The sequence below is a fragment of the Chanodichthys erythropterus genome, chromosome 10 (assembly GCF_024489055.1).
Source record: "Chanodichthys erythropterus isolate Z2021 chromosome 10, ASM2448905v1, whole genome shotgun sequence".
Classification (NCBI taxonomy): Eukaryota; Metazoa; Chordata; class Actinopteri; order Cypriniformes; family Xenocyprididae; genus Chanodichthys; species Chanodichthys erythropterus.
The window spans coordinates 52,467,678-52,485,359 of record NC_090230.1 but is presented as its reverse complement, the minus strand read 5'-3'; the positions used below and the strand labels follow the sequence as shown (position 1 = coordinate 52,485,359).

The 17,682-nt window shown below is 41.0% G+C and overlaps 1 protein-coding gene across 2 annotated transcripts in view; it reads left to right on the top strand.

The window, feature by feature from the left end:
• unc13bb (unc-13 homolog Bb (C. elegans)) overlaps positions 1 to 17,682 on the top strand; it is a 107,837-nt gene that overhangs the window by 39,091 nt on the left and 51,064 nt on the right. For both annotated transcript variants that reach the window (XM_067398135.1, XM_067398134.1), the window contains exons 9-10: positions 9,863 to 10,159; positions 10,292 to 10,382. In XM_067398135.1, coding sequence (XP_067254236.1) covers positions 9,863 to 10,159; positions 10,292 to 10,382 — 388 coding nt within the window. The remainder of the gene's footprint in view (positions 1 to 9,862; positions 10,160 to 10,291; positions 10,383 to 17,682) is intronic.

The window sequence follows — 17,682 nt, the reverse complement described above, 5'->3', positions numbered from 1 at the left end:
TTCTGACCATGGAGTGGCAGGGATGAAGAATGCCATGAGCTCATTATTTAGCACTTTAACAGATAAAGTTGTGTTAAGCTCAAAACAAGTGGAGCCTAAGTCTGTTGACCAATCAGAGGCACCAAGTAATGTTCCAGTTAGTTCTGGTATATCAAAATTGTTTTCCTTCATGCCAAAGTCTGCAAGTCCCACACCAGTAGCTGTGGTATCACCTACTCAGGATCCTCAGTCTGATAGGAAGTTTTCAATGCCATCTCTTTCATCTTTCCAGCCATCTGATGCCAACTTACAAGGGGTAGACCAGTCAACTCAACCATTTAGAAATGAGTTCAACAAATACAGTGCTGTCACAGCTCACAAAGAGACACCATCCTCTATGAATTCAGTGCTGGAAAATGGAGAAAATGTTGTAAATGGAATGGATAAAAGTTATTTTCAAAAGGATTTTGATGCAAGGCAAAAGAAGCCAGGTGAACAGTCCAGAGTTTTGAATGGCAATACAAATCACAGTAAAATGTCAGATACGTATCAAGTCGCTAATGGCGAAAACTTTAAAATGCTTAAAGCTTCCTCTAATGCGATAAATAGTGAGAAAACGCACATTAAGCCTCTAACACAAAAATCAGCTGAGGAGGCAGGATTTTTTAGTCCTTTTAAGAAATCTCTCAGTTCATTAATCTCACCTGGACATCCAGTGCCTCCTCAGACTCAAACACAGACAGTTTTTCCTGTCTTCAGATCAGCGGAAGACATTAGAATAGAAAAACCTTCAGAAATAAAGCAATCTTTTGTCTCATCTGACAATGTATCTGTCCCACAACCTCAAAAGGCAGAAGGGGGGCTGTTTTCTGGATTTCTTAAGTTTGCAACTGGTGAGGATTCAAGTACAACCAGAAGTATGACACAAAACTCAGTTAAGACAGATCAAACTCTTCCTGCCACAAACAGAATTACAGGTGCATTTCCATCTTCAGTTCCTGACCATACAAAATCAACAACCCAGAACCATAAACAACCCCTTGAGGCAACGGCTAAGGTGAACACGGAAACAGGCTGGTTTTCTAGTCTTTTTAAGATGGCACCAACAGAAGATCTGCAACCTGTTACACCACCTACACAAAGGCCTAATATTCAGAGCTCTCCACTTCCTCCAGGGTCAAATCAGAATGTACCTAGGATGCAACATCAGAAACCAGTTTCTGCTAAAGAACAAATGCAATTTGGGCACCAACATCCTGGTCCAACTGAATCCCCTCATGTTACAGAGCAAAAAACATCTCAAAATGAACGTCAGGGCCCATTTTCTAGTTTGTTTAAATCAGCTGCCTCTAATGATGCATCAGATGCCCGAGCATCTCCTAATCAATCACAACAAGGAGGCTTACTTTCAGGATTCATGAAATTTGCTTCAACAGGTGATATGACAGCAGGTAATCAGTCACAACAAAAGAGTCAGTCTGCTCAAATAATAAATCAACAAAACCAAACTCACCCCCAACAAAGTGCATCTAATCCTCTTATCTCAGGGCTGTTAAATATTTCCTCTACAGAAAATGAATCAACACATAGACCTCTCCAAAAACTCAGTCCATTCTCTGAGCAAAAGTCAAAATTTGCAAGTGCACCACCTCAACAGGGGGGTATTTTGTCTGGCCTTTTAAGATTTGCCTCTACTGACAAGGTGTCAGACACTTCTTGTCAAGATCCTGTCAAGAATATTGTAGAGGGACAGAGTCGCAACCTTCCTCAGCAGTCCAGAATCCAAAATCAGCTATCAGACCAACATCAGAAAGGCATATTAGATGCCCCAGGACAAAGTTTATCCCATCAAGGACCTTCTCAACAAGATGGCCTTCGATCTGACCTTTTCAAGTTTACCACATCAGATGTTTCTGTCTCTCAGTCAACACAACAAATACATGCATATAACAATCAGTCCTCTCCACTCCAGCCAAAAACAAATGTGATGGGACAAAGCCACTCATCTCAAGATAATTCATTTAAACAAAAACCCCAGTCCGGTGGTCTCTTCTCTTCCTTTCATAAAATATCCTCTACTGAGTCACAGGAACTGAATAGACCACCTGGTACAAAGGAAAACAATGACCATGCTTGTTTGCAGCAGTCAATTGTGACAAAACCGAGTTCTCCTGTGGCAAGGCAAGATACATCCTCTCAGTCAGGAATTTTGTCTGGTCTTCTCAGTAAGCTCACATCCTCACATCCTGAAGATGTATCGCCAAACAGACAGAATTCATTTGAGCAGAAACAGGAGCAGCAACACATACCAACAGAAATTTCCACTCAGCAAGGTCAATCAAAAAGACAGCTACCTCAACTACCTTCTCGGAATCAAGTTGAACTGCAGAACCAAAAGCCCTCTAATCAACAAGGTTTCTTATCTGGAATATTCAGCAGGATTACAACAGAGGCTTCCCCTGCCAAAATGGAGGACGTGGCTGTAGAAGGATCACATTCTGTAGGACTTCTAAGACACAATGTATCTGACCTAAAAAATGTGCCTAACATCTGTGACACAGGGAGTCTTGATTTAAGGACACCGGCAAGTTATGCGAGGTCACAACAAAATCGTACTGCATACACATCAAATAGCACTGGTAATTTACCCCTCTTATATAGCTCACAAAACTTTTTGCTTTCAAGTCAAGTAAGAAACACTTCATATAGCACTGAAAATCTTAGTAGCCCCCCTCTTGGTCACTCTTCTCGAGCAGTAATGTCACAGGAATATTTAAGACAGAGCTATCCATCATTACATAGTATAGCTGAACAGTATGGTTACCAACAAGGCTCTTCTTCATATGCATTGGGACTTAGTCCCAATGATGAACACTCATGGATCCAAGAATCCATTTTGTGGCAACAGCTGAATGATCAGTCATTAGGCTGCTATCCTGATGGACATGGAAATGCACCTAGCGATGGAGTCCACAAATCTTCTCAGTGTCTCAATAATATAAATATGGATATTAATCAACAATATTGCCCTACTCAGACATGGATGAGATGCCAGGTAGAGAACAATAATCAACCGGAGTATTCCAAAGATATTCCCAATAGTTCAATGAGACTGAGAGCATGGAATAGCCATAACAGTTTGGATGTGATTAGTAGCCAAGAGATTGAAGGTGTGTTGAATTTGAGCATGAAAAATAATGCTAAATTTGGCAAGTGCCACTCGTTTAGTGCAGAGAGTTGTTACAGTCTAAACAGTGTTTCATATCATGAAGGATATTTTGCAGAAACCCCTCCACATCTTTCTTACTCTGCTAATGGACAGTATATCTATCAAGGCACATCAGAGATTTTCAGTCAACCTGGGAATAATGGAAGCTATGTTAATGTAGCTACATCACCAAATCATTGGAACTACACTTCAACAAGCAACATTGATATGGAGGAACATGTTTATCTTGAGGAGTCAGAGTGGTATCAGCAATGGCTTTCGCTTTTGGACCAAGGGATGTGGTGGCCTGCAGATGATGGAGATTGTGGATATTTTGTCTACACTGATTATGAGTATATTTACGCCCTACTGACGGATGAGTCTGGGCAATATGTTTATGCATGCGCCCCAGAACAAGAGTGGGGAAATACAGGAGACTTCTATCCTACTGCCTGTTTGTATAATGAGATGGTTAAAGTTTGTGGTTTTAAGATTCCTCTCTACAATGAAGATGAGCTTATTTGGCTTCCAGGGCAAGACCAAAGTGAAGCTGAACTTCTTACTGCACCTCTTGACTTGTCAGCAGCCTATAGAAAAGGTAACCAAATCATGAATCTGAACCTAGAGTGTTTCTCTCAGATGTTTGAGGATTCCATTCTTCATCAAAGACAGCAAGCTCTGGACTTTTCCAACTATCAATTCAACAAGGTTAAGATGGATACAAAACAACAGTTCCAGAACAATTGTGGCTACTGGGATCCTTCTCAGGAAGCTGTTGACCTCTCATTTTATGGTGCCAACCAAAATTATGCAAATCGCAACAGCAGAGGAATAAAAGAACTGCTATCCCAGAAGGTTTCGATTTCATTTGGTGTTACCCCAATCACAAATTCACCTACCACAGGTGTCTACAGCTGCTACCAGCCTCAACAGAGGCGCCGTTCATCCACAGGAGTACAAGTAAAGCATATAGATGATGTTTCAGAAGAAGAGTGGAGAAAGAGAGTACAGCCTGGAGAGGAGCAGCCAAATCGATCCATTAAGAAAATATCATCATTTCTGTCCTCCATTGTTGGCAAAAGCTCAGATACAGAATCAACCAAAAACACAACTGCCTCAAGGTTGCCTCCTGCCAAAGATGCTCCATACCCAGGACAAATTCAAAGCAAATTTATCAAAGCCCCCGAAACTCGACTTATTGATCAGCAAGCCAAAAACATTATCTCAACAGGTTTTCATAGTCTTAAATCAAAGATCATAAAGGAAGACACTTGTGCAACAACTCGGTCAGAGAGTATCAGTAATCAGTTGGCATCCAAACCAATTTCAACAACATCTGGAGTTTCACTAACATCTCCAACACAGTCACCAGCTTCCACATCTCCTCAAGGTGCATCCACTTTAAGCTCATCTCAGAAACCCAAACTGGCTAGACAAGCCACGATGTCACAACAGTCCTCTGTTCCTTTAGCATTCATTGGTTCTACTGCTACAACTTCAAGAGACTGTTCAAGTGTAACCTCCAAATCTGCCCCTCCAGATGTTTCTGAGCCAGTAGATACACATGGTGGAAAACCATCTGAGCAATTGGGTGGGTTTTTAAACCTTTTCAAGACAGCAGTGGGAATGGAGGAGGTAAAGTCAGAGCCCTCTAAATACACTCAGCCAGTATCTAGACAACCAGAGAAAGATGGATCTGTTTCTGCTGGCATAAAAGATTCAACTGCAAATCAAGACAAAATTGGAATGTCTAGCCTTTTTGGGTCAATAGGTGATTTTTTTAACATAGAAAGTTCTTCTCCCACACAATCAAAGACAAATCTGCTACATTCTCCCTCACACCTGCAATCAACGTCTGTGATAAACAATTTAAACAAAGACTGCCTCCAAACAACAACAGTGCCTAAAGGAATTCAGAAACAACAAACAGTAAGTACCTTTGGACAAGATGGTCTGTCAGAATTACCTAGTGTATCACAAACATTTCAGGGAAGGAGTGTCTCTGCAGCTCAGATATTTTCTGACGATGCTAACAAGGTACCAACACCAGTGAGATCTCAAACTGTGCCACCAACTGGGGAGACAAAACCAGAAGCCCCCTCCAAACAGTCTGGTGGGTTATTTGGTTTCTCTGTTGTGGATATGTTCTCTGGGACCACAGCCTCTAAAGAAGAAGGCAAAGGGCTGCTATCCATATTTGGTGGTTCCGGTCAGCAACAAACTCCATCTCAAACTGGATCTGCCTCTCCTCAAGAATCTGTGGATGGTGCATCTGCAAAAGAGCCACTAGGCAAAAACATCCTGACTTTGTTTGGAGGTTCCAGCATTCAACAGACTTCTCCACAATCTGGATCCACAAGTCAAACTCACACATCAGGATCTGCTCCTCCGAAAGAGACTCAAGGTCTAAATTTATTTTCTGTGTTCAGTGGCACTAGTACACAGCAGTCTTCAACAGAACTGGGTTCTTCTAATCAAAAACAAACACCAGGCACTGTCCCTCCAAAGGAAACCTCCGCCATGGGATTACTCTCTATGATTAGTGGTTCCAGCACTCAGCAGACTTCACCCAGCTCTGGAGCTGACCCACCAAAAGATACACCAGTAACAGGACTGCTATCTATGTTCAGTGGCCCTAACCTCCAACAGACATCACAACCACGCTCTACCACTCAGCCTGCACCCCAAGGGAATGGGCAACCAAAAGAGCCCCTGGGTAATAGTATATTTTCAATGTTTGGTGGTTCAGGACAACAAACCTCTTCACAGCAGTCAGGATCAATTTTTGGTGGTATATTAGGTGGATCATCAAGCTCCAATGAGAGTCCAGCAAAAGGCTTATTCTCTATGTTTGGAGCACAAAACTCACAACCACCACCCACCAGAGTTCCAGTTCCAGTCCCTACTAATGAGCAGAAAGTTAAACATATTTCTTTGTTGGATGGGTCTAGCTCCCAACAAACTCCACCACAATCTGTCTGTTCTCCTGCAACAGGAGCAATTCTTACAAATGAACCACCTAATGAAAGTCTATCAAAGGGTTTACTTGCAGGGTCTGAAACAGCCAGCCACCCAATAACTGTACAGACTCCTGAGTCTGTTGTCCCACCTAATGGACGATGTAAAGAGCAATCAGTAAGTAAAATACCCTCCTTGTCTAGTCGACCTAGCCATCAGCAATCCCCACAACAACCAGATTCAGTGTCAAGTTCTTCTTCTCTTGATAGTAAAGAGTCAAAGGAACCACAAAGTCAAGACTTTCCTACCATCACTGGACAAATTTCAATACCAGGGTCTTCTCTACCCTCCTCACCTTTAAGTGGGCTACTATCAAATGAATCCCCTGGTAAAGATCTTTTGTCAAAGCTCAGTGGGGCTACACTTCAGCCAAGTGAGAGACCAAGCTGTGATCCAACTGTATCAGCACCAAAACCCCTACAAGATGTATTGCCAGCTATTGATGTTAGTTTGGCATCTTCTGAATCAAACAAGTCACCAGCACATCAGGAGGATTCTTCTGCTGAGGGTGTAGTACCACCAAAAGAGGGTGCAACCTCAGGCTTGTTGTCAATGTTTTCTGGGCCAGGTTCTCAAAATGCTCCTTCTCAGACTGGATCTATGCTTGGCGGGATTTTCTCTGGTGCCTCAGGATCAAAGGAAATTCCTGGCAAGAATTTATTTTCTATATTTTCTGGACCAACTTCACAACCCAGTACAGTCAATGCAGAGCATGAGAGTAATAGTCCAGGTGCTTCTGCCTTTAATGAGTTGCCAGGAAAAGGTTTATTTTCTGTGTTTGGTGGATCAAGTCCACAACAGGACACTTCTCAGTCTTCTTCAGTATTAGGAGGTATTCTATCTGGAGTTGCTTCTAAGGATGCTCCTGGAAAAGGTATTTTTTCCATGTTCAGTGGTCCTAGTTCAACGCCTACACCTAGTCAATCAGGACCAACAACAAAACCATTGGAAACTGATGGGCTGTTGAAGGTTGCATCATTGTTCTCTCGTGGGGACGGCACTGATGATAATAAATCAAAGACTGTGGGCTTTGGCCTGTCAAATTTGGGCTTCATGGAGGAAAAGAAATCAGGACCCCAGGATGATGATTCCAAGCACTCTATACCCTTGGCCAATGAAGAAAAAGCAGCCTCCATGGCTTCAGTCTCTGCTGATATCACTGAAAAAAGCTCAGATCCCATTGTTGAGAAAATAGTTGTTGAAGGGAGTAACCTAGATGTTACCCTAAATAATTCTAGTGTGCCTAGCGATGCTTTATCAAAGGATATTGATTCCAACTCAGGGCAGAGTACAAAAACAGAAATCCAGACTACAGATTGCCAACCTCAACATGTAAAACAAGGTGATTCAACAGAGCCCAGTGTCTCTGGCCCTGATGGACTTCCTAAACAACCTGAACAACAGAAATCTGCCATAGACTCATCAGCTGAAGCCGTTAGTAGCTTTATGTCTAAACTGTTCACTGGTGCCAGTTCAGCAACAAATTCATCAGGTGGTCTCTTCTCACAACCACACCCAAACATCACCACACAAAGAACCTCACTCTTTGGCCTTCCAAGTAATTTACCCACAGAGTCTATAAAAAATGATCTTTTCAGTATGTTTAAATCACCAGAAGCACCAAAAGCAGCCGACAAAACACCACCTGTTACCTCTACTAAGTTGCTTCAGTCAGTCCAAGATCAGAGTGCACATAATGATTCCCTGTCATCTTCTCTGGATGTTACATTGTCTGGAGACAAAGACAAAAAAGATAAAGTAGAAACCCTTTTACCTGTGAAAGAAGTGTCTGCTAATGATACTTTCAGTAATTTAACAGTTGCAACTGTGGATCCAACGGCAGCTTCCAGCTGTCATCCAGCTGGAACTGTCGTTAAGGAGCCTACTGATGGTGAAGTAATACATGAGAAAAACATTGTCATTGTTTCTGAACCTGAAGCAAAAGTTTCAGACAAATCAGTACCTGCAGTAGACAGTAGTTCAAAAATAGCTCAACAGCCTCCATCATCAGAACCTTCTCCGTCCATATTTGGCATGCCAGGTTTAACACCACCTAAGTTTGGTTTCATGGCTGGAGCTGCAGATGCTGGAAAGTCTTTTGGGTCTTTCTTTTCTTCACCACCCTCAATATCAAACACAGAAGGTGGCAAGTTTCTTTCTGGATTTAAGTCAATTTCAGCAGGGCTGTTTCAAGAGGAGAAGACAGTTATATCAAAAGAAGAAATTTCAACATCTTTATTTGGAACAAAATTTGGTTTTCCATGGCAAAAAGAAACTCCAGAACCTCCTAAGCAACAAACACCTCCAGTTGTTACAACCCAGCCTAAAGCTCAGGAGAATAAACTACATATTGAAGACAGTACAACTGCTAAAATAGGGAATGAAAATTTTATCTCAAAGGAAGAAAATGGCGAAATCACACTCCCTGTTGATATTAAACAAGAAATTGTTGCACATTCTGAAGTCCAAAATAAAGAATTTGTTGTCCCAGAAAATAACACTGATAAACCCAATCTCAGTCCTTCCACTCCTGATCCTTCTCCTCAAAAAGAATTAGAAATCCATATCCAGACCCAACCTTCTACAGATGTCTCTGCAGGATTACAGCAGGAAAAGAAGGACCTTTTGATTCCAAAAAGGCTAGTAGCAGCATAATAAATGGTTTCATAAACCATTTATGTTGCACTAAGTTTACATGCACAGTCATAATTCTAACAAGGCTAATATATATAAAATTGTTTTTGTGTAAAGTATTTTAAATTCTAATAGTAAACTATAAAAGTATGCTGTCATAAATATTTGAATACTAATTTTTCATTTTGTTTTGGTTATTCTAAACACAAAAAAATCCTGGAGGCTTATCATTATCAGAATATGCAGATTAAGAATATTAATGTGCATGTAAACACACTCACTGACTTTAGTTTTAGCTTTAGTTTATGAAGATGGTGGCTTTCCCAAAGTGTGATTGTTTCTTCTCAGTGCAATGTGACTTTTGTAACTGTGCTTTGGTTCTGTGTAAATTTGTATTCCCATTAGCTGTGTGTAGCATTTACTGTGATTCTTAATAGGAGTGTAGACCTGCAAATGCAGTGAAAGTAGTTTTAAAAATCTCAGTCATTGTAACTAATGTTTTGATTGTTACTAATGTAAATTCTTTTTTCTTTCTTTCTTTCTTTCTTTCTTTCTTTCTTTCTTTCTTTCTTTCTTTCTTTCTTTCTTTCTTTCTTTCTTTCTTTCTTTCTTTCTTTCTTTCTTTTTCTTTCTTTTTCTTTCTTTCTTTTTCTTTCTTTTTCTTTCTTTCTCTTTCTTTCTTTTTCTTTCTTTCTTTCTTTCTTTCTTTCTTTCTTTTTTCTTTCTTTCTTTTTCTTTCTTTCTTTCTTTTTCTTTCTTTTTCTTTCTTTCTTTCTTTCTTTCTTTCTTTCTTTCTTTCTTTCTTTTTCTTTCTTTCTTTCTTTCTTTCTTTCTTTCTTTCTTTCTTTCTTTCTTTCTTTCTTTCTTTCTTTCTTTCTTTCTTTCTTTCTTTCTTTCTTTCTTTCTTTCTTTCTTTCTTTCTTTCTTTCTTTCTTTCTTCTTTCTTTCTTTCTTTCTTTCTTTCTTTCTTTCTTTCTTTCTTTCTTTCTTTCTTTCTTTCTTTCTTTCTTTCTACAATACTAGTCCTGTGGACTCTAGTCGTTTTGGATCTTCAGGCAATCTCAGTCAAGCTAGTTCTCAGCTTAGTGAGACTGGTCAGGAGAGTGCTGCCTGTTCAGAGTTAGAGGAGTCCTACCATTCTTACCACAGTACTGGCTATCAGCCATCCAGAAATGGGCATCACCCTACCAATGGACATACTTCCTGGGGGGAAGATGAGGGATTAAAATCCTCCCAAGAAAACGGAAAGGGTATAAGCAGCACCATAAAAAATGAGGTGGTTTCTCAAGTGGACAAAATTCCTGAAAAAACTCTCAAAAGGTATATATATATATATTGTACTGGCTTTCAGTGATTTTTTTTTTTTTTTTCTTACAATGTACCATTTGGTATAATACATTTTTTTTTAAAAATAGCATGAATTCAGTTTCATAAGATGTTTTATTTTTCTAGCTTCAGGGATGATGGATTACCTTTGCCATTCTCTCCATCCAGAGTGCGCTGGCTTAAGGCAATCAACAAAGTGAGAGTTCAGCTTAAGGAGGTATAGTAGGGAACTCATACCCTCCATCACCTTTGTCTGTTCCTTCTTCAGTTGATCCAGTTTCACACTTTAGATCAAAGACTACCACATATCTTTTTTCCTATAAACCTGCACAAGTTACCGGCATCTTATCGATCTGTTATGAAATTATCTATTTGAATTGAATCCACTTACCTTTATTTCTTTCTGGTAGGTAAGTATGAATTGCACAACCCCTATCAGCTCATTCATAAACATCTGTTTTGGATTGGTTGAGTTTTACCATATAAGATTTAAACATGAGAAATGTATATTTTTTTAGACTTTTTGGAAACAATTAATTATTTGTATTTCATTGTTGGGTTGGTTGAAACTTGGGGCATAGTAAATTCATCAATGCAATGAGTGGTAGTCCACTATGGTATTGTATCAGCGAGACAAGGCATGCTGGGTTCCTAGCCTAGACCTCACAGCATTAATCTGCAAGGGCCAAGGTCAGGCTCTGAAGAGTTGCTGTCTGATGTCTCTGATAAAGTCTCAGAGTAATTAAGCATAGAGGCAAGGAGCTACAGATAGTGTGTGTCTTGAAGAGTATTTAATGACTAGTTAAAAGAAATCGGGGAATTGACTCTGGGGAAGTTCACAAAGTGAAATACAGGGCTATTGGTTATGTCCATCAAAAGTAGTGGAATGTATTATGTTAAAGATGGAGTAAAACACATTATTTTGTGAGTGTATACTATAATATATATGTATATGTGCACAGCATAAATGAGTTGAAACTTCAGAAAGTCAGCAATTACTCAATTACTTAGAAGACATGTTAGGGTTCTTTAGAGATATAATGTCCCAGCAATTCTGCTTAATCAATAACCAAAAAACATGTCAAAATTATTCAGGAAAATAAGACTTTTCAAGGTGATAAAATGTTGAGTACATCCTCCTAAAAGTTACTAAATAAAATGAAATAAAAAAAAAATTCTGGTGTAAGTTTAAGGCAATGTTTGACCAAAGGCAAGTATGTTGAACCAAAACATTTAAAGAGAAGTAATTTCTTGACAATTAAGTGTTATATAGCCCACTGAATCATTCTCAGACTTAATGCTAACAGCAATGGAACCACTTGGGAGAGAACGGTCACGAGACTTATTTGCACAAAAGTGGACAGTGCTACAAGAGGATTACCAAATCATTGTTTTAAGATTGAAAATATAGCAAAGATAACACAGAAATTCAAAAACAATGGACTTGTGACAAGGCCCCTGTAATAATCAGGCCTTCATTTTAAGCTTTCATTTAGTGATGAGGGATTTTTTTGCTAGACAACGAGCAGGAAAAATACCAAGCGAGTGTCTCAGAGCCAGCAAAAGCTATGAAAAGAGTGACTGTTTATCTCAGAGTAAGATGCAGCCTGCAGAAATGACATGCATGGTTGTTGTTCTCACTGGAACTACCTACTGTAGCCAAAGCACAATAAAGTCAGTTAGCCATTTCCAAAGGCCATATTTACAAAATATAGATTCTGGGAATCAATACCCAGAGACCAAATCAATCATTTTGAATCTAACAGCATCCAAAATGTTATGGTGTTGCTAGAGGAGGAGTACATGAGAAGTGCCTGGTTCCCACAGTAAAGTTCAGTGGTAGTAAAGCTCTTATATAGGGATGTATGAGTGCTGAAGGTGTGACGGAGTTGTGATTTATCAGTGCTGTCATGAACTCCCACACCACTGGCAACTAAACTATTCCCTGCGAAGGCCCATTTCCCTTTTCTTTCCCTATGTATAGATAAAACGTTATCAAAATTATTCCATTTCGCATAATTTTTCTGTATTTTGTGGACCAGTAAAGTAATTTGGCAAATATCACTTTTTTAAAAGACCAAGCTTCTGCGCACATACACACTAAAACAAGCAAACCTATAGACTAAACATGTAAATGAACGGCAAGAATGCATTAAAGATATTTGGTTTTCAGTAGGAAAGGTGTCATTTAAGCGGCCCCTAAAGTAGTAATTAACAAATTTTACAACGGAAGTGATTCAATCAAAAACCAACTTTAGCTCGATAAGAATTTTCCTATTGTCACTGTGAAGCTGTGTATACACACACACACAGTGCACAGCATAAATGAGTACAAGCCCTCTGAACAAATACAAAAGATGTATTTTCTTTATGATCACTAATACAATAAAATATATATATTAGGGATGCCACAATTCTCAATATAATATTGAACCGTTCGGTACAACATCCACGGTTCAATACGCGCTTGTGAATTGCGTTTTTTTTTTTTTTTTGGTTTTACGTTTAAATAATTTATGTGCGTTTTATTTCTCTCCGAATTGACTGTTTGTGTGTGCCTGTAAGTTTACTAGTACTCCTCCCCGCGAGTAAATATTCAATCACTATGCTCTAAAGTTAGGGGGCGCTGAATCATCATTCCACACTTTAACATGGCGAGCGGCAGTGAAGTGAGGCTACAGTACAAGGAAGCGCCGGCGTCTTTCAAATCCATGGTGTGGAGACATTTCGATTTTGCCGTTGAGTATAATCAAAGACTGGCTGGTTGTTAAGTCTGACGTCACACGGCAGCGCTTCCGGGTCCTAACGCTCTATCTCATACCACAAGAAAACAACAAATGGTGCTAATATACATACACGATGTGGTGTAATACTACAAAAAATATATAATTACAACCTTTATCTCCATATCAAAATTCCAGATGGCCAGACAATGATTCATCTTTTATAAATCATTAAAATATTGATATCTGTGACGCTGTGAGCATGGAGACCGTTGTGTAGACTGTAAGTATTTAAAATGTTTTTAACTTTTTTAAATGATTGATGTTTAATATGAATAAATATCGCTCATAAACGGCCGTCGATGGCATTCTCAAGTGAAACGAGTCGAGGCTTTGAACCAGAAACGGCGTTCTTTACGTTACGACTTAACAACCGGATAGAATAACACAAGACGCATCACTCGTATTGTTTTGATTGGGAGAAAGTGAAACGCGCAATATGGTGGAATAAGTCCCGCCTTCTAAAAAAGAGCCAATCGCTGACAGATAAAGTCATCTCGTCACTGCAGCGGCCCTTAGAAGCACCGGTTTCTATAGAAACAGTCAGAAGCGCGTCTCCGAAATGAGGCACAAGAGATGCGCATTTAGGTCTAAGCATGCGCATTAGCTTGATCCAGCCTGAAAAGTACAGATTTTTTTAGATGATTCCAGTGTTTGAAAAAAAAAAAAAAAAAATGAGGCAGTTGTTGTCAGATTTCATTGGTGATTTCAAACATGGAATTTAATCGAAAGCTTGGTAAACAGCTTTGGAGAATTTGTTTGTACAGTTTGTGCATGGGCTACCAACAGCTGTGAGATGTCAGTGTTAATTTTAAAATAAAAAATTATTTTATATTATACAATACAGTAGAAACTAGTGGACTTTTCTTTGCTTTTAAGTAAAATAAAGGAGTATTGCAATAAATCGTTTTTATTTTTTCTTCTTAACCTCTTACTGTTCCTATTGCCTAAGCATAGAATAACAAAAAAAAAAAAAAACACTTATATGTCAAGCCATCAGAACCGAACCGAAAACCGTGGTTAAAAAAACCGAGGTATGTATTGAACCGTGGGCTAACTGTATTGTTTCATCCCTAAAATATATGTATATATATAAAATATATAATTTTATTTTTTTCCCCCTTGCTTTGTTGTTTGTTCTATAAATGTAGCCCTGTTACCCCCCCCCCCCCCCCCATTTTTCTCTTTCTCTCTCATCTTGACAGCCAGTAATTAACTGTGCTGTTGTCCCCCTTCGTTTCTTTCATTTGACCGCACACAAAATTGAGTGTGTGAGCCACTAGAAATAAATTAACATTGCAAGGCACTTTTGTGGCTTGATCACCTTGAGTCTTAATAAGTCAGACTTAATAGTGTCACAAAATCATCATGGCAAATCAGATTAAATCCAACTTCAAGATTACTTGGGATAAAAAGGGCCTGCTTAAGATTTTATGTGACAGAATGTCTACTTTTATGTATAATGTCTTTAGGACTATGAATTTGTGCAAGTGTAGTAATTTATTCCGATAACCTAGCACCACTCATGCTAATTAAGTGGTTTCACATACAGCACTCTTGATTGAGGCTCCATTATAGTGATTGCTGCTTGCGACTTATTGTGGATGCTTATGTAAAAGCTGCTAATTTAATACAGTGGAGACAATGGGTGTGGTTTAGTGCTTAGTCACATAAATTTGTTGTGCAGTGAAGGACATAGGGAATTATTCCAGATAAGCTAATTCTAATAAACATCTGCATTAAAGGAGATTTAGCTGTAAAACAGCCTCTTATGTCTCCTTACTGCCATAAATCAAACACAGATAAGACGGTTAAACTAGATTTACACAACTCTCTGCTTTAACGGTGTAATACCATATGGCTAATCCCCTGATTGGTCTTTAGTGTTTTACCGAAAAGTTGTTTATAGATGTCATTGGTTGTATTTTTTAGTTAACATTGTTGTACCACATCATACCATATTTATGGAGGATTGTTGAGCAGTATTATAGCATTTCTGTTATTTGATTCATTGACTGTACACTATCCCTGAAAAACCAAAGTGCACTGTAACATTCAAATGTTTAATAGGAGGTGGGCACACAGCAATGCCGATAAGAGAGTAGGGAAAAAGAGGAGAGATGGAATGCTGGCATTTTGACAATTCCAGATTAGCTTTGTGCTGGAATACATTGCCAGAGGACATCGTGAAAGAGAGCGAGTGAGGGAGAGAGAGTGAGGAGGTTGTGTGAGGGAGAGATGCTCCACTGTGACTGTCACACTAGCCTAGACTGGAATCCGCTCAACTGTGCCGATGTCAGTGTGTGGAGAGGGTTTTGCCTGCATTTATGTTCAAGACGTGTTGGATTGCCAAAGCAGCTGAATGGATAAATCCTTGCCGAACAGGAGTGTTGATTAGGTCAACAATTTGAAATCTGGAAGCTTTTTTATTTGCAGGTGGTTTGGGTGTTCTGGAATCCTAAAAGTGAAACTTGATTTTTGATATTTTCTCCTGTGAGGTAAGTTTTGTACTTTTTTGTGTAGGTTTTTTTTTTTTTTTTTTTTGTGCTGATGAAAATCAGTAAGTGTGAATTTTAGGAGAATTGTCAACTGGGATCATATTTCACCTTTAGAACCCTTTTTTTTTTTTTTTTTTTTTTTTTGCATCTTAATGGTCTAGGGGGTGAAATAAGTCCTGATCACTTGTTCATGAGGTTCACCTGAAAATGTTGAATGCAGTATGGTATTTTATAATGTAAAGGCTGAATATTTATCATAACAGTAATTGAATGTTTTTTTGTTAATTGTGTAGTTTGATAAGTTCTCAGTTCTCAGTATGTTAATGCCTTTCAAAAAACCTCAAGTAATCGCAGAGACATAACAACAGGAGTAATAGAAGGTATTAGAAGTGCTATTACTTATAACCTAATTTAAAATAAATAAAAAAAAAAAATCAATTAACTTATTCTTTCTTGACTGCAGAGGAAAAGGCAGACAGGGCAGAGCACCTACCTTAGGACATTTTGTGAGATTTGTTCCTGATTGGTGTGGTTTGGTCTTGGTTAAAACTCTAAATAATAATAAAAAAGGGTCTAGTGAGCAGAAGGTTGCTGGTTCAGTCCCTGAAGCTTAATGTCAAACTGAAAAAAAAAAAAGTGTAGGGCAGTGCTTTATTTATGTATATCTGTAATTTATTGTATTATGATAATGTACACTACTGGTCAAAAAATTAGAATAATTAAGATTCCCTTTCGATACTTCACTCGTACTGCGTATGGGGAAAGGTCTCCCTTTTTCCCCGCTGCTGAAGCCTTTTTCAATAACGCAGTGTAACTGCACCGTCATTGGTTCACTCATAGACAAGTTGTTGAACCAATGGCGGCGCGGCATAGCTGCGCGGCCTATGGCGACAAAGCGCGCGAATATTCCCGCCGAAATGGGCGGGGTATAGGGCTATATAAGCAGGCGTTTCGCCATAGGATTTCAGTGTTTTCTCCTTCAGCGACGACATCTACTTCTCTTCGCTGATCTCCGCCTGAAGCCGAAGAAGCTCGCCGCCTTCTGCTCTCGCCGCCGTCTGAAGAGGCTCCCGCAGCGGACTCGCCTGGACTCGCCGGTGGAAGAAAGCGCCGGCGCCCTCGCGGACTGCAGCTTCTAGCGCCGTCGCCGAGCCGCCGCCTCCCGCTTCCCGCTTCCGGCCGCTTCCTGTGCGTCCCCTGCCGCCATCCGGCGCGCCGCCTGAGCTTCATCCGCGGCTTAAACGCCGCTCTAAAGAGCGATTTCCAGCGGTTTTCACCGCTTTAAGAGCTTCCGCGGCCCTCGCCGCTCTAAAAAAGCCACCCAATTGCCGTTTTCACGGCAGCGGCGTCTCACGATGCCCCGCCACTCATGTGGTACTTGCAGGGCCCCCCTGCACGACGACGATGGACACAGCGAGTGTGTCGCTTGCCTGGGCAAGCCCCACGCAGACGAGCGCGCTCGCTGGAGACTCATGCCCGCACTGCGAGTGTGAGTCTCGCTTCCCTGCGCTCGCGGGTCGCCTTCTTCACTGAGGGCGATCTCGCCGCTCGCGCCCTCCCGTCTCCTTCCTCCCGCGGTCCGGCGAGGAAAAGACAGCGGGGGTAGAGCGACTCAGCGCCAGGAGTTGAGCGAGCTCACGCCGGCCCAGCCCCCGCGTGCCTCGCCCTCTCCTCCCAGGGAACTCTCTCCAGTTCTGTTCTCTCGCCCTGAGCAGCGTCCCTCCGCAGAAGCGAGTGACCTCGTCTCATTCGGGGGGAACAGACGACGAACAAGACGACTCCATGTCTCTTGCGGCTTCCGAAGCGGAAGGATGGGCTGGCGAGCCGGAAGACCCCGCTCCACCGCCTCCCTTGGAACCCATCGAGCATGGCCAGGGCATGGATGCCGAGCTCTTCCGCATCCTGTCTAGAGCCGTTGAAGAGCTGGACCTCGAGTGGGCCCCTCCAGAGGAGCCGTCTCGCAGCCGCCTGGACGAATGGTTTCTGCCAGGCCGCCGCCAAGCACCTCGCCAGCGTTCAGCGCCCTTCTTTCCTGAGGTCCACGAAGAGCTGACGAAGTCGTGGCGCGCTCCTTACTCTGCCCGCCTCCACACTACGCACCGCTCCGCCCTCACCGCCGTCGACGGCGCCGAGGAGAAGGGATACGAGCGCTTGCCACCCCTAGATGAAGCGGTGGCTGCTCACCTCTGTCCTCCCGCGGCTGTGGGTTGGAAGACGAAGAGGGCCCTTCCTTCCA